Below are 21383 nucleotides of genomic sequence, written 5' to 3' on the forward strand. Positions count from 1 at the left end.
TATAAACCCAGTATACTTTTTCTTAATACAACTACACCTCTGTCAAAGCCTTTTCAATCCTGTTCTTCCTAGAGGAAGTTCCAACTCACTTCTCTTAGCCTTGCTGAGCCTTTCTACATAATACTTCTCTCATATCAGATAGCTAGGAAGTTCCTAAAAGATTCAACTGTTGCCATGCCGAGATGTTCTTAGTGATCCCAAGAAAATCATATGGCTAATAGTGCCAAAGAGCATTTACCTACAATAGTAATTTTACAAACATTTTACTTACAAGGTTATTTATTTAAACACAATTAATTTGCAAACATGTGGTTTCACTTAGCAAATGTTTACTGAGAGCCCAGTAGGTGCTAAGAACCATTGTAGGAGCTGTAAACCCACAAGACCCAAAATAAGACATACATGTTAAATCACCAAAACACGACAAGGAACAAGAAACCGAGGTGGTAATGTTTAAGTGAACACAAACTTGTATTGATAACTAGGGTGTATGGAGAACCACGATAGTCTGAGGACAATCTGGACAGTCTTTGTGGCGGCTTTTACAGCAGCATGGAGCTAGGAAGTGTGCATCCAGGTGAAATCCACAGTCATTCTGCTCAACAGTGGAGGCAGAACTTTTGAGGGTGAAGTAACTGTGGTTAAAAAGATAAAGCTTATTTTGTACTACACACAAAGTATCAGTGATCTGGAACAGAAACTCTGAAGTCCTTTTGCCATGTCCCCATTTTGAAGAAAATAATACATAAAAGTGCCCGCTCAGCTTAAGGCAACACAGAGCCTCAAATGGCAGGCAAGGTCAGAAAAAGGAAGAAAGAGATAGGGAAGAAGGGCTTGTTAAATAACTGGACACTGGTCTAAGGGTAAACAGTTCAACTGGCTCTATGAGAGTTATCAAGGAGAGAAATCCCAACCTAGCTGGAAGCTTCCACTATACACTAAATTGACAAAGACAAATATCAAGAGCAAGAGAAGAATTTCCCAGACCTGCCCTACAGAAAAGTGAACTGTAATGATTAAGTGGAAAGAAAGAATATGCCAGGACCACAGGACACTGGAAGTTCTCTGTTTAAGATACTCAGACAAAGGAGAAAGCTTCCCAAATTCCTTGGAAACACAATTCTGTATGTAACACAGAGATGGTGGTATCAGTTAACGAAGTTCTAATTGTGTCTATTGCTTCCCCCAGAATGGGATGGACTTTCTTTTTTCTGACTTGATCTGGATTTAAATGCAGATTCATGCTGCTATGTATATATTTTTACTACTAAGTACTAATTATTTCTGTTACTGACACTTTTTTTCAGAGCTGTCTTTAATTTTGCAGCTATTAAAATAACATTTCTTATGGACTTTTGAAGTTTTCTGCTCTCTATACCTGGGCAGTGTGTACGTGAGTGCATGCGTGTGTGTCTGTGTGTGTGTGTGTGTGTCCATACAGACTTCATTTACTTTAGGTTTTGTGTATATGAAACCATCAGAGATATCTTCGCGTTTTTATGAGGCTTGTTTCAAAAATGTTCAGGAACATCCTTTTTGATTGATAATTTGCAATTGGGAAACTGTTCCTTTGTCTCAACATACATAATTGAGAGATGCTTCAATATAATTGTGTGCAGGGGAAAATTAATTCTAGAGGCCTCCCCTAGATACCGTCCATGCTCAGGGTTGTTTCACTACAAAAAAATGGATGAGGGATCCCTGGGTGGCTCAGTGGTTTAGCGCCTGCCTTCAGTCCAGTGCATGATTCTGGAGTCCCAGGATCGAGTCCCACATCGGGCTCCCTAACGTGGAGCCTGCTTCTCCCTCTGCCTGTGTCTCTGCCTCTCTCTCTCTCTCTCTCTCTCTCTCTCTCTCTCTCATGAATAAATAAATAAAACATTTTTTAAAAAAAGGATGAGTTTTCCAATCAATGCCTCATTCATGCCCGAGCCATGTACGTGGCAGCAGAATGTTCCTATCTATTTCTGACAAGAGTACAATTCCTGTGTGTGTGTGATTTAACACAGTTTAAGAGTCTTTCAGGGTCCATTAGGTGCTGAGCAGTTTATACCTTTATTCTATCCAAATGGGAGTAAATCCCAGGGAGGAAGTGTTCTGTGTCCACTGCAATTCTGTCAGGAATGACTACTGGCATCTCTACAGCCAGAAGAAGCATAGCTAACATCCAGCAGAAAGAGGAAAGCACTTTTGGGTTCTCATCTGTAATTTGTCCTTCAGACCAAGAACAATACAGAGTTCTAATTGGATTTTTCCCTCCTTTGTCATGTCTCCTCTTCCTCTCAATTCACACATTTACTGTATCAAGGCCCAGTTCAAATATCAATTCTCCTCTGAAATTGACTCCCACCTAAAATTTATCTGTCTCCTCTAATTCTACTCAATTAGAACATTTAGTCAGTGGCACTGAATACACAGTGACCTGAGCTGTACTTGTTCACTTATAGATTTCATCCCCCTTCCTAGATTATAAGGTCTTCAATCATGGAGATGACAGCTTATAAAGAGCCACTAAGTTCAGTTACAATACAAAAATGGTACCCAATAATTACTTGATAAATGTATACACTCCATAAATACTTATTATGTACCTACTATATGCCAGGCATAACGGGTGCAACTCCTGTCTTGACATGGTTCACAGCTGAGTGGTGTGACTGAAAGCATGTACAATGCCATCTCATATATAACCGATGTTCAACAAATTCCAAATAACCATAATAAGAATAAAATATGTGCCCTGAGAGGAGTCTCATAACATGTCACAAGGGATCTTTATCTACACAAAAGAACACTGTTAGCTTCTCAAGGAATTTCCCCAGGGAAGGAGGTATAGATATCTCAGGCAATCAGGCTTAGTTTAGATTAAACAAAAATGTGCAGTTGACACAGTATTCTGAAAGAACTCGACCAAATCAAGTCTGATTCTTCTTGCCTCAACAATTGACCTTAGAGAACTTACAGCTTGACTGAAGCTCCTCTGTTCTCAGACAGAGGTCTCAGCACATCAGCTACAATAGTAATAAATGAGTAATGGCAAAGCCCCACTGCTTTCTCACATCTGCTAGCTTTCAGAGGATTAAAAAAAAAAAAGAAGAAGAAGAAGAAAGAAATGGAAAAACCAGTCTTCTGGGCCTTAATGTTACATTCTGAAAATTCTCCTTCATCTCAAATAATGAGACTCTTGGGAACACCAAGCTTGGCAAAGGTAAAATAATACATATGTTATGTTTTAGACAAGACACACAACCACAAATTGAGCTATTTTAAGCTAGAGTTTCCTTACTTGCCAAGTCAAAGTATGAAATCAAACTTTACAAGGTGTAGTTCTTGTGATATCAAAGTCCTCTCATCTGTGTTATTTCATTTAATTGATAAAGTACAGCTACCTGTAGGATGCAATTCCCCATTAGTTAGATGAGACAACAGAACCACAAAGCACATAAGTGGCAAACCCAAGACCATGCAACCAGCTTAAGTGGGAACCAAAACATCGGACCTTACTTCCAAGTCCAAAGTCTTTTTTGCTACAACCTATGGCCTCAAAGACTGGGTGAGAAGGAGCCCTTCACTGAGCTGGAAATTCATTTGTTCTTGGGACGGTCAATGAATTAAAGAGAGAACGTGACCTTTACCTCTTTAAGGCAGCCCATAAAGTTGTTGCTGACAGGTGAGCCTGGCAAGTCAGCGGTACTCGGGCTTCCTCCCACGTAGAAGAAGTCATCAGAGCCCAGCATGGTGTAGTCCTCTTGGGTGTAGCCTGTCGTGGTAAGGATGCCATCCACAGAGATTGTCACCTGGTGGAGGGACATAGGGACAAAAAAAATCCCAGCAATGACTTTACAGTCTTATCAAAATCCGGTGACTTCCCCTACCTGTGACGTCACTTTCATTAAGATTTTGGTGAGGTATTCTTTCTAATTTGGATTGACTTTGGTATATACCAAATTCCATTTTCTGGTCTGCCTTCCCTGTAACCCAAGCCTCCAGCATTCATCTGCAGACTCTCAGGAGACTTTGGTGGAATTGTCAGGATGAGCAACTTGCTCTACCCACTGCACTCTTTACTGAGTCAGGCTAGAAAATGGAACTATCCTCAGACGACATCACTTGTCTCAGTTCATTGGTAAAACGGCTATTTTTTGAACGATTGTTATTTATGGTGGTAGTGAAAAACAGCAAAGGAGACATTTGACAATGGGGTTTGTTAGGGTTGGTCTTTGGTTGTGGATGTTTTTTTCTTTTTTCTTTTCTTTTTCTTTTCTCTTTTATTTGTTTCTTTCGGGGCTCACACCACGCTGACAAACATGCATTCAGGGAGGGAAGGAGAAGGGTCTTGTTTTTGATATGTCATGGATGATACATGCCATGGACTACCCCAGGACACCAACCCCTGCCCTCCCTTCACTGACATCACCACCACCAAGAGAAGAAGTGACCCAAACCAAAAAGGCAACTGTAACAAAAAGAAAGGAATATGAGGCATAATAACCAAAATAAAAATAATAACGCCCACAGGGAAGAAATAGCACCCACACACCCAACATCCATGAAGGGAGCAGAGGGCAGAGAAAAAAGATGAGGCCTCAAAACGTGCATACACCATACGCTGACACACCCATGCGAAAATGATGAGGAGCCAAGAGAAAAGGTGTAAGAAAAAGGGCAGGGATGGGGGCAGGAGTGAGGAAAACCAAAAGGAAGAATTGAAATCCACTTCACACTTACATGCACTAAACAAAATTTGGAACACAAGATGGAAGTAAAACCACCAAAAAAACAAACAAATCAAACAAACAAACCACTCAAAACTAAAGGGTTATCTTTCCCCTGCCTGCCACCTCCCTCAACTAAAAAAAAAAAAAAAAAAGAAAAAGAAAAAGTCCAAACCCAACCCCAAAATATAATGAAGGATGAGAGAAGGATGAAGAAGAGTGGAGACAAAATGAAGAGAGAGAAGAGCATGGAAGTGGGCTGATGACGGACAGGTTGTTAGTGATGAGGAGGAGCACAAGAGAACAAACTCTGATGCCCATGGGGAAATCCACGAGACAGGAACATGCCATGCAGAGTCTGTGCGGAGAACACACTGGCAGAGCTCCCTTTGGCCACGGTGCGGATTAAGGTGAGAGCTGGGAAAGGAAGAATAGAGGAAGTAGAGTACTTTCCTCCCCAGATCACCTGTGGCAGCTGGCCGTGGCCACACCAAAGGGAAAGAAAAATGGGCTTCAGGAGTGGGGGGAGGAACGAGAAAGGAGGAAAAGTGAGAGGGGACGGGGAGGCACAGAGAGAAGAAAGTCCTCAACAGAAATCCTGTTGTCCCTAGTCTGTAACTTGAAAGTTGCAAAATAAGAAAACAAAACAAAACAAATTTAGCTAAATGGAGAATCTTTCTTTTAAAAACCATTTTTAGGGTAAAAAAATGACAAACTGGAGAAAAGGAAACCGTCCCAAACTCATCCAAATACCATTTCCAGGACAGGCATGTTCCCCTTCCTTCTTTTTTTTTTTCTTTTCTTTTTTAACAAAAAAGAAAGGCTTGCATTTAATCCAACAAAAAATTTTAAAAGAATAAACAAGTCTAAGGAGGATAAAAGGGGGGTCTGGGAAGGAAAAGGAGGGCAACACACGGCAAACCCAAAAAAAGAGACAATAAGAATGATATCTACCAGACAATGTAGTTTGTTTACCATAGCGTGTCCGATGCCTGAGTGCTTTGCGGAAAAGGGGGAAGAAAGGAAATTAAAAATTGTGAACAGAACGATTGTTAATTAAAAAAACTAAAAACAAAGATGAGTCGTTAGGGTGTTAGTACATTAGTCGGTTAGTAAAATGACACATTGCATGAATGATCTTGTGTTAGTTTTTCAAAAAAAAGGCACCCGACACAGAAAAAGAGAGTGGGGAAGACAATGAGACCAAGACTCTATGGAAAACCTTGGCAGCCGGGGCAGAGCCAGGAAAGGAGCTGCAACCCACCCTGCCATTGAACTCCCCCTTTTTCTGAACACTGCTCAGACTGGACCTCACCCCAGTTAGAATTAGCATCATACTTACTTTCCAAGGGCTCTTCTGAATGAACACCCTTTTTTCCCTTCCCACCCTCTTGCCCATACACAGTCCATCTGTCCTGAAAGAAAACACCTTCTAAATATTATCATTTCACATGTAGATAGGTAGAGCTAAAATACTAATATTTGGGGGACTTTATATATATATAACTCTGACTACATGCATGGATGATTAGGACTTCAATACAGCAACAACAAGAAAAATTTAGTAAAGCATGTATAGGTTGCCTCTAGCATAGGAAAACTATATGATGTAGCTTATTCTGGGTTTCCACAGGTGATTAAAGATCCATGACGCCCTTGATTTTGTGTGGACATGTGCGGCAGGAGGGGGGCATTCTCCTCTCGCCCTTCCTCTTGGTTTACAATAACTGTGTTGTCAGAGTGCATCAAAATAGGTGGGGGTCTTCCTTACTTCCCAATGTAGTTATTTATTTTGTTGTCTTTGCCAGAATGCTTCCCATTGGAATCGCTCTCCCCTTTATCCCCCTTCAGAAAATGCTTTTCAAGCTTGTAAAAGCAATTTCGTGTATGGATAACACAAAAGACTGGCAGGTTAAACATTATTAAAGAAGCCCTATGATTTGTCTCCTCTGACTATTTTCAGATGCTAAATTGCCAACATACCCTAAGCTGGAAGGCTGGAAGACCGGTAACCCCAGTTTTCTGTTTGTGGTTTCACTAAAGTCGCATTAGAGGTAAAGCAAGTCACACAAGGGCCATGTTCAAGGTCATGGATTTTAAAACAAGACCAAAAACAAACCCAGAGAAAATGCATCACTACCTTGGTCCCTAATCCCAGTTACAGTCTGGAACAGACAGTCCACATTCCTTCCCTTAATCAGAACCCTTAGTAAAGTAGCTGGCCTTGGTCCTGACTTGGCTCAAAGGCAGAACCATGAGTAGATGGCAAAGAAGGAAGAAATGGGCAAAGTTCTGCTCCAGTTAGTAATGAATACTTCAGGAAACTCCAAGTAAGCATTCCTCAGATGAATTTTTTGCCACAGAAGCCATTCGACCTTACCAAAAAAAGTAGATGAGACAGTCATAAGCTTGTTATCAAATATTTATGAAGCAATTTACAGTTTAATTGAAATAGGGGCTTCCGACCCCTTGAAATGTATCCCACAGAACTAAAAAAAGATGTTATAAATGTATTTTTAATGAGCAAAATAATAATCTTAGATGATTCAGCACTGAAAGGATTACATTTGCAAAATCAACTCTGCTTTTCTGAGATTTCCCTCTCTTTCAATAAATTGTATTTGGATGCAAAATTCAGTCAGGATTTCAATGAAGACCAATTTTAGCTGCACTTTCTCTATGAGATTCATAGTCCCTCTGCCAAGAAATGCCCCCCAACATCCTCAGGCCTCTGTAGCCCTGTCCAGAACTGAGAACTCTACTTAGCGGCATCATTGGTGATAGACAGACACAGTCACCTTCACAACAGAATCCTTGGCTTATAAATTGTGTGCATGTCACAGTGAGTCTAGCACCCAGACCATGGAGGAGCTCATAATCCTTCTGGAACATAAGGTGCTTTGCATATTTAGCCACCACACATGGCTGGGGAGGATTGTAATCACCATTTCACAAATGAAAACTGTGGTGTGGCAAGGTTAAATGGTTTGTCCAAGGGCGCTGCGGAAGCTAGGTCTTACAGCTTGGAAGAGAAACCCTCCAGGGTTGCTCTCCTCTGCTCGCACTGACCAAAACAGCACCACCAATGTTTGAGTAACAGTTTGGTTTATCCCCCACTCAGTTTAAAGGATGGAACTGGGGCCCAAGTCTATTTTAGAAAAGTGTTTTCAGTAGAAATGAAAGCAATCCTTTCTCTGGCTAATTGGAATCACTCTAGAATGGCAACGCAGTATATGGAGTGGGAGAGAATCAGAGAAACAGACTGGCTGGTGAGAAACACAACCTTGCCCTGCTCCCCAAAGCATGAAAATGCTTTCCTTCCACTGACTAAAGCCTACTGTGTACTGTGTACCTGCCCATCAAAACTGTCAAAAGGTCATATTTTACTTTTTGGTCTGGTCTCTGCAACTCAAACATATCACACCCTTGTATGTTAGCAAGTGGACATTCGACTTGGGCCCTCTAGACAGCTGAGCTGAGTAAGCATGGATGGGTGAAAGAAAGCAGTAGCAATTGTATCCTTTGGCTTTTGAGGAAAAACAGTGATTCAAAAATGTCCAGTTCATGGGTATTAAGATGAGTGGGGGTTCTAAGACTTGTATTATTTGGTAATGTCACCATAGATAGAAGAGAATCTCCCAACCAGGTGGCTTCCTCAACATACTTAAGTGTTACAATGGGTGTTTTGAATACTGTGTGGTCCCAGCACCTGTGAACCTTCTCTGTTCACTTAGCAGTACTAAGGAGTTACCCTTTTCTCAAACAGAAAACATATGCAGACACCTGTCAGTTCTTACACTTTCATATTTACATTAGAAGGCATTAAATCAATCATACTGCAGAAGAAAATTTGATAAGCACTTTATGGAAATTTGCACATGTTTTCTGATTAATAAAGGATGAACACTGTCTAACTGGGTTATAACAAATTCACAAGGAGAAAAAAAAACAAGCGCAAAGAGCAACCTAGAAATGGGCATTAGCACAGACCCTGACTTTTATAGGAAATGCTTTTTATCTTCACTGATGTGGGCTGGTGAGATGTTACTATTATACTGCTATGACTATTATTATTAGTCATGAGATTGAAAACAACTTCACTTGGCTAAGGCTTTCTGAGAGCATTGTCACCTGACGGAGTTGCCTGCTTAGAATCGGGAAGCGATGTGAGTTCTCAAGCACGAACAGAACCAGGAAAGGCTGCTCCAAAGTTGACTTTTTTATTTGGGTCCTTCCACTTTCCAGGCCTCCCAGTCAACTGAAGAGCCTCGGAGGTAGAGACAGGGGCAATATAGTAGGACCACCGCACCAAGGAACAGAGAAACAAAGGAATTCAGAAAGATTCCAGCTAATTCATTCTAAGGCTACAGATTAACATAACAACAGGGAAAAAAAAAAAGAAAGGAAGAAAGAAGAAAGCAGAGGAGGGGCAGTAAATTAAAAGGAAGGAAAAAAAGGAAGGCTTTTTCTGGAAGGAATTAAAGTCATGGCATCATGGCAATGGCTAACTTAATTAAAAAGATAAACATATATTCAAAAAATGAGGAAAATCTAGTAAGCTGCAGAAACAAAACATCATCCCTAATTGAATTTAACAATAATACAGCAAGATTCAAATGTAATTAAGAAAATGATACAAAGGAAAGCAGGATAAAAGAAATGAAAGTATTTATAACTTTTATTATCTACACAACTGAATTTTATTTTCTGGAAAAAACAAGCACAAGTGGAGAATTGAAGTATGAGGAGAAACATATTTTCATAATTTTCCTTGTGAAACTGCAAAGACTGGGAGAATGTTAGACGTTGACAAATCCAACCTGTATCTATACCCTTCCCCAGCTCCAGCTAATCCAGTACCTGCTCCACAAACCTCCTCCCCAGCTACCCAAGAGGAGCCTCCGGGCACTCTCTCCCCTCAGCCATTACCTGCCGGAGGTTGCGTGTCACTTTGACATCATGCCAGGCGTTGTCGTTGAATTTTCCATTCACTGGCTCCACAATGGCCTCAAAGGCCCCGGACCCCAGGTTAATGACCAAGGAGACCGCACCATCCTTCAGAGCCAGGTTGACATAATCAGCCGACTTGCCCGTGTGCAGGATGAGCCCGTTCCGCTGCCAGGTCTTAAAGGAGAGGGTGATTTCATCACTGCTGCTCTGGATTGGGTTCTGAGACAGGTCGTAGCACAGGTACTCTGAGCCTCGGAAAGTGGCCACATTCTCCTCTCGAGCTGCATGAAAAGGAAAGAGGAAAGAAGTTAACACTTGACTGGCATGAGTCATCTGTATGCAAATACCAAAGAGAACATGTTCCCTGGGGCATTGCCCCTACCAGTGAGCCAATACCGGCTGGAGCTCCCTCCAACTCTCCCACCAGACCTGTGTCTAAGTACTAGGGAAACAAGTGAAGACAGTAACTGCAGAGAAGCTATATATCCTCACAAGGGTAGAAGACCAATGCAATGGTGTAGAAGAGCTTGCTGCCTTTCCTTCCCATTTTCTCAGAGAAAAACCTAGAGGGATATTTTATGCAAAATGGCAAAGTGAGGTTTCCATTGCTTTTGCTTCAGTGATGGTTTTCAAATGCTTGTACAAGAGCTGGTTTAAAATGGATAATTAACTGTTCTGACAAAGGGATCTTTAGCTCTAGGTGCCTTTTATTGACCAATAACTAAAAATCAATTACCCTGAAAGATCTGGCTCTAATTTCCATCCATCAATAACCCAGCTAACTTCGGTTTCCATGATAGAGTCCTGAGCCCAGTGGAATGTGATAGCATTATTAAATAGGAGGTTGGATCTGCGAAGGCGATCAAACAGATGAGGGAAAGGGGATAGAATAAAATTTGGTAATAGACTTTGACAAGACAGCAATAGCTCCCTTAGATTCAAAGGGATCTCTGTTGTAAGAGTCTCCTAATTTAGATGGCCCTGATCAGACCATTCTGTTGAACATCTAAGGGCCCACAGGGTCAAGAAAGCATTCCCTTGGAGCATATATTCCCTTTCAAGGCCTCACCCTGGGATCCTCTAATTCCCCACCAAAAGAGCCCCAGGCCTGTTTCCAAGGCTTCTGCAAGCCTCTGCTCTGGACTCATTTTCCAACAGCAAATCATGCCATCAGTGTGCATACCTCAAGGACTGAGGACTAACAATGTAGGGCCATTTTCAAGGATGTAGATAGACATTGGCCACAGGGACATCCATGTGCATTTATATCAGAGTCCTTGTGGATACAGGATAGAGTCAAAGGTTGACAGAGGAAGGAAAGAGGCCAGCAGCTGACAACCAGAGGGGCTGGTTCTCCCCATGCTAACATTTCCCAGTGCAGAACTCTGAGGAACCAAAAACTCTAAATGTGCACCTGGCTTACCTACCAGGTAGTTCAAACGTGTATTTGTTTTACTTAATCATTTGTTGATATAATTTCTAATTTCAAAATATAGCATCTGGACTTTCATTTGTCCTCCTGCCAAGCAGCCTGACTTAGAATGGCCTACTTCATATCGGAGTTGGCCAAAAGCTATCAAAAGCACCACATTAATGAAAGGAAATGGGCAACAATACAGGCTGAATACACAGTTTCCCATTACAGAGGGGGAGCTACAAAAGAAGGCTGAGCTGGTTCTATTTCCTCTTCCATAACTACACCTCAGTCTTGGTAACCAGTCAATTCCACCTCAACTTAGATCCTTATCCATCATCACAGCCCTTGGTAAGTCACTTAAGTAAAATAAATATATTCTCATGATTAGCTAAGAACTGTAAAGGTATCACTCATCATATGGGAGAGATGACCACCCATTACATACTGTATTAAACTAATTATAGCATCGTGACAGCCTTAAAACATGAACCTCAACTTTGTACTCCAGAAAATTAAAGAAGAGATCAGACTTGTCCTGTGTGTTCCAGAGGGTCTCAATGATGTGTGTCTACTTGCATATTTCTGCTTATGTGCATGTGCATGTGCACACACACACACACACACATACACACAACACACTGGCATAAGCAAAAGGGACCTGTACACATATAAATGACCACAGTGTATCTTATATGTATATATAAGTAGCAAGTATTACTTGGCACATAACCCATGTCTGATGTTTTTCACCAAAAATAGCCCCCCCCCCAAAATCATAGAGCAGCAATTTGATACCATCTATATGTTTGAAACAGATTTTTCCAACACCCTAGTGCCCTGTATATTGTCTTGATTTCTCCTCTCATTTCTGAAGAAACGGCTTTGTTAAAATGCAACTGGAGGGTGCCTGGGTGGCTCATTCATTTAAGCATCTGCCTTCAGCTCAGGTCATGCTTCCAGGGTCCTAAGATCAAGCTCGCCTTAGCAGGGAGCCTGCTTCTCCCTCTCCTCCCAGGCTTGTGTTCTCTGTTGCTATATCTGTCTTTCTCTCAAATAAATAAATAAAATCTTTTAAAAAGTGCAACTGGATAAGCCTTTGTTCAATAGACCAAGAGGTAAGCCTGACCTAGAATAAAAGATGCCAAATCAAATGCAGTTATTACCACTAAACTCTTTTCCTATGGATGTAAATGTGGACAGAGCCAACTGCTATGCCTGTCCTTGGCACCACATGTAGTATAGTGAGGGATGCCTTCTAAGTCTTTTAAGTTAGACCTTAATGTGCCCACTTAACTGAGATAAAGGAACAAAGAAATGAGTGCCTCTAAAAAGAAGCTTAAATTAGTCACTGAGTACCCTTCAAAGGGGAATGGTTTGACACAGAACAGTAAGGCACCAGGATATTATTTTATGTGCTATGTGGTGCTTAATATTTGTCATGTAATTAAATCAAAGAGTATATAAAAATAATAAGTTTTGGAGTTTATAGGGATTTTAAACTTGCTTGATTTAATGCCTTTTTTCTTTTAATCAGGGAAGAAACTGACAACTAAGAATAAGTGAGTTGCCCAAAACCACACAATCCGTTTGTGTTACTCTGCACTTCTAGTGCCTATCTGTACTTTTCTCTAAATATCCTTTTACCTATCACTTTGGATGTACCACATGCCCTTACTCTACCATTCAAATGGCACGAATATTTATTCAAATGAAACAGCCCTGCATTAACCCATTAACCATCCCAAATCTTAGATAAATTGAGCCAGAAATTTATTTCCCCCCACTCTACATAGATTACACTTACCAAAAGTAATGTTTCCCTTTCCCCCTGGAATCTGGGTGTGTTTAAAGCAATAGAACTTATTTTATGTGGAAGCCATAGAAGAAAAATGACATCATTGTAGGGAAGAGAATATCACAATAAATAAACAAGAAATAAAACCAACATGAGAAAGTCTATGTAAAACACATGCATATTTATGCTAATTTCCATGCAAATTTACCAACAAAGATTTTATGTAGCAGAGTGTGTCCCTTTGCAAGTATCTAAGGAAAATTCTGTAACCGTTCACAACCCTCCCAATCTCTTCACTCAAGCATGAATTTTCCCAGTTTACCTCTTCCATGGGCTGGAGGAGGCTACCAAGAGCAGCATCACCCCAGATGCTAGTATCTCCTCCACATGTCAATACACAATAGACACCTGAAAACTACCCTCTGAGTCATATTATAGATAAGCAAAAGTGTACCATTTTTAATGCATAGGATACATTCCTGACAGTGTGGGGAGGAGAGGCATTGGCAGTACATGAACTGATCTTTAAAAGAGCAAATGAGAGGCATGGAGGGAAAAAGGAGTAAGAACTTGAAGAAATCATTCCTTTGTATACTCTCACAACTGATTATCTCTCCTAAGATCCTAATCTTAACTTCTTTCCACTAGCCAAAACTTAAGCACTGTCTTATCACCTTGAAAACCATACTAAATTGACAACATAACTAAAAGGCACAAAACTAAATAGTGACAAACACATTTCTAAGCCCATTCATTTCTCCAGACTCTCCACTAGAAAAATATAATATTGCCCCAAATTTGTTTTCTATTCTTAGTGTTTATACTGAGAAGGAAGTTGAAGAGACAATGCAGTCACCTTGTATGTATTCAAGCTAAATAGATAGAGACAATGGATGCAGGGGATTATGTGAGTACACAACAGCTTAGCATAAAGCTCCAGCCTGGCAAGAGGGCACACACTGACATGGCTAATGGACTGTTCAGATCCACTTAAATTATATCACCCCAAAGTTTACAATCAATTGTGTAAGTGTTAAAATAAAAATGTTATTCTCACTGCATGGAAAGCAGGGCTCAATTGTATGACAACAAATCATTTCCCCATTATTTCTAAGTGTCCAATTGATTAAACATTAGATGCAATCTAGATATGTATAACCCAAGATTTTAAATTAACTTGTATAAGATATGTAAAGTATGGATCTTTCAAAAGGCTTGTTAAACCAAGTACTATATATAAATAGCATTAACAAGCATCTATTCAATTCTATTTTCCACTCTCTCCCCCCAAAAAACATCCAACTACTGATTTATATAATAATATCTCTATTTCTCTGAGAAAATGCAAAACAGATTAAAATATTCAGTGTAATATGTTTTTACTATGCAATCTAAGAAGTGTGGAGAAATGCATATCACCATTTAATTGGACTTGTGGTTTCTGATAGCTTGATGTCTCAGGCTTTGAGATCAAGAAATTCAGGCTTTACTCTGAAGGTTATGAGGAAGGAGGCTATGAGGAGTCACGGTACAATTTCATTGAAAGGATGGAGGATCTGATTTGTATTTTTAAAAGATCACATAATCTTTTAAAAAGATTTTGCAACTCAATTTATGTTGAGTTGAGAGGGAACTGAAAGAGCGGACTAAAAGTAAAGAGCCCTGTTAAAAGATGAGAACATAGGGGCACCTGAGGGGCTTAGCGTTGAATGTCCTACTCTTGATTTTGGTTCAGGTCATGATCTCAGGGTCCTGAGATAGAGCCCCACATCAGGCTCCATGCTCAGTGCTTCGTCTGTTTGTCCCTCTCCTTCTCCCTCAGCTCCTTTACCCGGCTTGTTCGCATTCTCTCTCTCTCTCTCTCTCTCTCTCTCTCTCTCTCTCTCTCAATCTTTTAAAAAAAGAAAAAAAAGATGAGAACACATTTCAACTACTTTTCTAGGGGTGCCTAGGACTGGTTCAACCTGGATGTTGATACCCTTCCCAAATAAGGTTTACCTTTCTCTGGGCAATAACGGAAGCAAAGGGTTCTTAGGAGAGACAATCCAGGAAACTGAGAGGCAGAGGTACTGGCAAGCCACAGACAATGGGAGAACCCAGAGTTTGGACACTTACAATCTGAATGCAGCCATGGCAAACCAAGGACCAGAGGTAAAAATTGAGGGAGAATCATAGAACATGAGACATGGAAGGCCTCAAGTTAGAACATGTCAGGCACGAGTAAAGGAGGATTCTAGGTCCATTTGCAAATACACATGCAGAGTTTCTTAAATGTCATATATTTCCAAATGCTTTCGTGGTCATTATTTGTAGCCTCTCAACACTCTGTGAGGTCACTTTGCTGTGTTGATGCCAATGTGAGCATCTGGGGGCACATAGTTTAGATGGGTTATCCAAGGCACTAAAAAGTATTTAAGTCAGTTCCAAAATCTTTGTCCCCTGATTTTCATTGCATTGGTTTTGCTACAACATCATACCACCACCTTGCCAGGAACTCAAACTCTCAAGAGGAACAGGTGCCTAGGACCCCACATCTGTTCCTACAACTGCAAGAAATTCAATATGTCAAAAGGAGAAACCAATGACAGTGACAGTTAAGAGTCCACTCAGGTAGCAGGAATCCAAGCAGAGGAATGGACAATGGGGCTGGCTTTAGCCCAAAATTCTCTAGCAGCAGATTGAAGAAAGCCAAACTGAGAAGATTGCACTCTTTACCTCCATCAGAGGACCTTGGAAATGGAATCTTTAGACACCGATTAGAAGAGCCTATTAAAATGCTAACCCCTCTGGAATGGCTACAACCACTGGCCCTGAGCAGAACACCTGCTGTGCTCCAGAATGGGAGTGGGAGCCAGCTTCCTGAGGCTACACCTCAGAGACATGGGCAAAACAGCTCTCATCTCTGAATCCTTTGTCCTTCAACTGGCCTCCATGCAGCAGTGTGGTACTTTAGTCAATGCTGATGCTAAGATAACCCTTATTGGCTATCCTGGCCTGGCCCACCCTGGAGTTCAAGAAGCATAAGAACACAAGGGCTGCTGCTGCCATCTTTGCCAGACAAGAGGATGTGCTGCAGTCCTAGGGCCAGCCTGTTGATGCCTTTCCCCTGATGCACAGACTCAACAGGAATGGATGGCACTGTCTGTCCTCCAGTGGGGCAAATGCAGTGACAGGCTTCAGGTTCTCCAATTGTAAACTGATATATCACTCAATTCTTCTGGTCACTGCTTACGAGGCAAAAAAAAAAGGGGGTCCTGACAGTGACAAAATAAGCACTGAGCAGGCGGTACACTAAGCAGAAATGGATTTATAAAGAAGTCCACAATTCCACAATTGCTCTGCTCATTCCTAGGGACACTGCATATCCACTCAATTTGGAAAAGTGGCTTGAGTAACACAGCAACTGGGGTAGTGTGCTGGCAAAGGAACAAGTTATAAGGCAAAAGTGAATTTGTTCTTGCACAATTCTGTTCCCTTTCCACACAACCTGCTAAGAATCCAACTTCCAGAAAAAGAACTCCCACTTCTGAGGGATCTGTCGGCAGATCTCCAAGTTGGCGGCTAGGCTATGAGATTAATCATATTTGCCAAAATGAGGGAAAAGCAGAAATCCTTTTACTACAGTAAATTCTGCTGTGTGTCACCTAATGGTAGGTCCTGCTAGAATTAAAGAAGGAACATGCCGAGTGAGAAAGGCAAAAAAATGTACAAGCATGAGCCCCCATCCCAGTTCTTGCTGCCCCCTTTCCCTCACAATATATTTTAGGGCCAAACAAAGCATTCGGATAGATCAAACTGCAGAGCCAGTCCCCAAGGGAAAATGATGAATCCTTAACCTGCCACATCCCATCATACAGGTATTTTAAAAGCTGTGTGTACCAGCAGACAGCAAATTGCGTCGCTATGAGCAATCCCGCACTACAAAAGAAAACACATAGGAAATCTGACCTCCTGGAGCCATTTCCAAGCTTTAGCCTCAGATTCGCTGTAGGAAAGATGCAACAGAGAAATAAATGGACTTTTCCACGCTGCCTGGGTCACTCAACTAGCCTGCAGATGTTTCTTGAAAGTGATGAGAAGGAAAAGAGTAAATCAAGTTGTCACTTGGAAAATAAACAGCTAGCATCCTGGTGAGGGAAGCTGCCTTGGTCCACAAAAGAATGGCCTGGAAAATCACGCTTCACTGAAATCACTGGAAATCTGATGGCATCCTGAAGACTGTATTTCTCTCGACTGCATTACAATAAAAGTTAAAATTTCTGCTCATTCATTTAAGGAATAAGGATTTGCAGGTGCCTACTATGCGCCAGGTGATGTGTCCAGTGCTGAATGCGCTTAGGCTGCATGGCAGCCCTGTGAATAGGAATAATTAGCTGATATTTTCCTGAAGAAGAGAAACTGTAAAATGAAAAAAACTCGAATGCCTGCTAAGCGCCAGGCCCTGACATAGACTCACACAAAACAGAGCACCCTCCTCTAGCCCAGGGTGTCATGGGACTGTGGACTTAGTGACATGGAGAGTAATGATGAAGACAGACCTGGGTTGCAGAGCCAGCTCTGGCACTTAGACCTAATTCTATGAAACCTTAGCTTACTACTTTACCTTTATTCTCTCTCCCTCAGTTCCCTAATCTACAAAATGGGAATAACCAGAGTACATATTTCATAGAGTTGCTGTGAAACATCAATCAGATAAAGTCCATGGCCCAGTTCCCAGGCACAGACTTGTTAGCTGGTGGCAGTGGTGGTAGTGGTGGTGGTGGTTTTGGTCATAGTAGTGGTAGTGGTGGTGGTGGTAGTGGTGGTAAGAACACACACAAGTAATTACAATTCAGCACAGCAAATGTTTAATAGGTGATATTGGCATACAGAAGAAGGAATAATTGACCCTGAGAGTTAGTGAAGGTGCCACACAGGAGGTCAAACTTCAGCTGTGTCTTGAAGTGTAACAGTTCACCATACAAAAATGGGATGAAATTCTAGTTAGAAGAAACAGCGTATTCACCGGTGTAGTAACTAGAAAAGTAGAGGGTGTTTATGAAATGGTGACAAGTTCAGTGCATAATGGGCATTGTAATGAGTACATGAGAGCAGCCTCAGAATCAGGCCAGAGTCTTATATACCATATCTTGAGGCACTGGGGATGGAGAATCAACAGAGGAGAAGAAAACTTCTTGAGAGTGTTACAATTATACTTAACTTGTATTAGGATTTCAATGGGTGGACAGGTTGCTAGAGTGGTAAAGAGGGATCCAGAAGACATCTCTATGGTGGAATGGATATTGCTAAGAAACCATGGCCTGAGGTAGTTGTGCTGCATATGCCTGCCTACCCACTTAAAATAATTTATGTAAATGCTGTACATTTTATTTTCACTTAAGCCCCTGATCTATAGGAATCAAGCTATCATTATGTTTCTTCCACTACAGGTTCCTCATTTTAATTGTTGGTCAATCAAACATGTATTGAACACAAACAGGACACTCTATCTGGTAAAGGAAACTCCATTTCCCTGTCCCCACAACTCCACAAGAACATTTCCTCCCCATTCTCCAGAACAGAATTGTTTTCGAGTAACACTCGAACCTTCTTTCCTTTACTCATTTGCTTTCCTCCAGTGAGAAGTGATTCATCCACTTGGGGATAGAGTAAGGGTCTGACATCCATAGGTCCATGTGCTTAATTAGGTGGTCACTATTCCCACATGTCCTGTCTTTCTCACTCCTTCAGCCTTCCTCTAAAGAGTAAGTTCTCCTCTAGGTTCTCCCATGCAGCAAATCCATCCACATGGACTCTATCCCTGCAGAAGGTGGCCTGTGGTTTTCTAGCTCTTCTCTCTAGGGCCCAGTGGTTGAGTTTAACTATGGGAAAATCACAAGGAAGCCAAATTTGTTTGCAGATCAAAGCCACATTCTCTAACACAGCTCTACCAGCAAAAGAACTGATGTCTGGTTCCTTGACCTGATCACCAATTTGACTCTTGTGTTTATTCCTCCATGGATTCAGAATGTTATGGTTGTCACCTCAGACAAGAAAGCAATCCAGTCCTTGGATTGCTTTCACTCCGGAAAAATAACAGACATATCTGGAACCACATGAGGTCAATGACAAGTAAATATATCAATTTTAACAATGATTTGAAAGCCAGCTCTATGCCACAGTGTTTATTAAGATCATTTCTTAAAGTTACATAGAGGATATGGGTGATTATGATGGAGAAGAATTTAACCGTAGTTGTTCTCCTGGATATGTTTTAGACTGAGATTTGAAGTTTGGGGATTAGAAAAAATTACAGAAAATACACACACTCACAAATCTACATATCCCCTTGCACCAGTCCAAAAAGAATAATATGAATGTTTATATTTCTTTTCAAACTGATTCTTTTTCAAAGTTACACAATAACTAAGGTAATTATACTGGAGTACCAAATGCCTCATTGTGAGACTGTAGTCCATGAAATAAAAAAAGGACAAAGACAAAAAAAAAGTAGTAGGAACAAAAGCTGGAGAAAAGAGGATGGAAGATTGTAGTTTTAATACAAACAGAATTAATAACAATGAGAAATATCCACTATGATTCTAAATTAGGAAGCAGATCATCTGAAATGATTTTTACACAGGTACATACAGGGACTCTACTACCTTAAATTATATATTCACTGTATCCACATATACTGTTCAGAAAGGAATATTAAAAATCATGAAAGGTTCACAGAATTTGGAAAAACTCACAGGGATATTAAGGTATTTAGAAACTGAGTGCCTGGGTGGCTCAGTTGCTTAAGTCTCTGACTCTTGATTTTGTCTCAGGTCATGATTTTAGGGTCATGAGATTGAGCCCTGTGTTGGGCTCTGCAGGGAATCTACTTAAGATTCTCTCTCCCCCTCCTCTACCTCTCCCCTCTCTCGCTCTCTTACTCTCTGTCTCTTTCTCTCAAAAAAGATATTTAGAAGCAATCAATATGGGTTTTAAAGCCCATATGGGCTTTTAAATTATTTATTTCTGTAAAATATCTTTCATCCAAGATGAAAACAAGAATTTTCCATAACCAATCATCGCCATAGCATCAGAAGAAGATGCTCTAATTGACCTCCAGCCTTAGTAAGTCTGTAACTAAATTATCTTGCTGCTAAAACTATCCACCTTTAGTATCCAGAGAAAATTAGACAATTTGGTATTATGTGAAACTTCCTACAGATATTTCAGGAGCTCAAATGGTTCCTCTTCCTACAAGAGGAATGAGCTCTAGAGACTGTCAAGCTTCATCTGGTGATCAACGGGGAAGTATAAGGTGTTAAAGGTTTTTACCCTATGTTTCCTTCACTCAGCCCAGAATATATAGAAAATAATGTACATAAATTGGAGGTGGCCAATAAACTTCGCCTCCACTAATTCACACACACACACTACACAAACACACACAATGATCACCAATTATTATATATTACAGTTCCATTCATATGTAACAAGAATAGCAAAACACAGAAGCAATCTACACATCAGGTAGTGTTTACTTCTGGTGAGGGAGAGAAGAACTGGAACCAGACAGGTACTCAAATAAGACTAAGTCTTTATAAAAAGGGTATAAAGCAAAAATGGCAAAATATTAAGATGTGTTCAACCTGTGGAATAGCTAAACCAACGTTTATAATATCTTCTACTATACAGACTATATGTTTGAAATATTTCATACTGTTTATTACAAAAAGTAATTCTCTGCAGATGATTTTGATGAAATACTCAATGGCCCAATAAATCCTGAATGATTCTTTGTTTATTTTACACATTGATGTCAACTCTTCAATCATCTCTTGTGAGCACCAGTTTTTCACATGTTTTTGAAATCTCTCACGTATCCCTGAATGTGTTAAAGAAAGACATGTGGAATTGAATTGGAATGCAGCTGAACTGATCACAGTGACTCTAACATCATGAGTTCATCATCCTGCCCCCCACTGCCTTCCCCAGTCCTGGAGACTCATGGCTCAGTGCACTGGTATCCCGGAGCAAAGCCTGGCTTCTTAAGGATAAAGGGAGGAAATATTCTTGGGAGCCGAGGAGCAGAGAATACCTGCATTTTTTTCTGAGCAAGTACTCAACATCAAGTGCTGAGAGTCGACCCAGGGTATGTCACAAGAACATCTACACAAGCCTCCCAACCCTTTTTGCCTCCCACAGCAGAATACAATCATCCTAGTTCTTTAAGAAAATCCCCACTGAGAAACCTGAATCTGTGCCCACGTCTTTGGCCTCCCCCTGCAGCAGGCAGCCCAGTTTCTCCTTTGTTAGCACTGTGGCTTTAGCCTACAAGTCTAGACAGAGTGGCTTGTTAAAAGGCCTTGGAGTCAATGCCTGGACAAGATCAATAAGGCTTTTTATGACACAATGAAAACTCTCTATTTTGTTAAATGCAGCTAATCTACCATTTCTGCAGTACTTCTGAAGCTTTCAGTGCTGAGCACTACAGCCCAGGTGATTAAAACCCTGTTCAGTGACACAAACT

The 21383-nt window shown here is 40.9% G+C and overlaps 1 protein-coding gene across 3 annotated transcripts in view; it reads right to left on the reverse strand.

Moving 5' to 3' along the window:
• NRXN3 (neurexin 3) overlaps positions 1-21383 on the reverse strand; it is a 1478719-nt gene that overhangs the window by 1092871 nt on the left and 364465 nt on the right. For all 3 annotated transcript variants that reach the window (XM_055304514.1, XM_055304513.1, XM_055304515.1), the window contains 2 exons: positions 9645-9946; positions 3636-3797 (listed from right to left, as the gene is read on the reverse strand). In XM_055304514.1, coding sequence (XP_055160489.1) covers positions 3636-3797; positions 9645-9946 — 464 coding nt within the window. The remainder of the gene's footprint in view (positions 1-3635; positions 3798-9644; positions 9947-21383) is intronic.

The sequence above is a fragment of the Nyctereutes procyonoides genome, unplaced genomic scaffold (assembly GCF_905146905.1).
Source record: "Nyctereutes procyonoides isolate TBG_1078 unplaced genomic scaffold, NYPRO_anot_genome, whole genome shotgun sequence".
NCBI classification, from domain to species: Eukaryota; Metazoa; Chordata; class Mammalia; order Carnivora; family Canidae; genus Nyctereutes; species Nyctereutes procyonoides.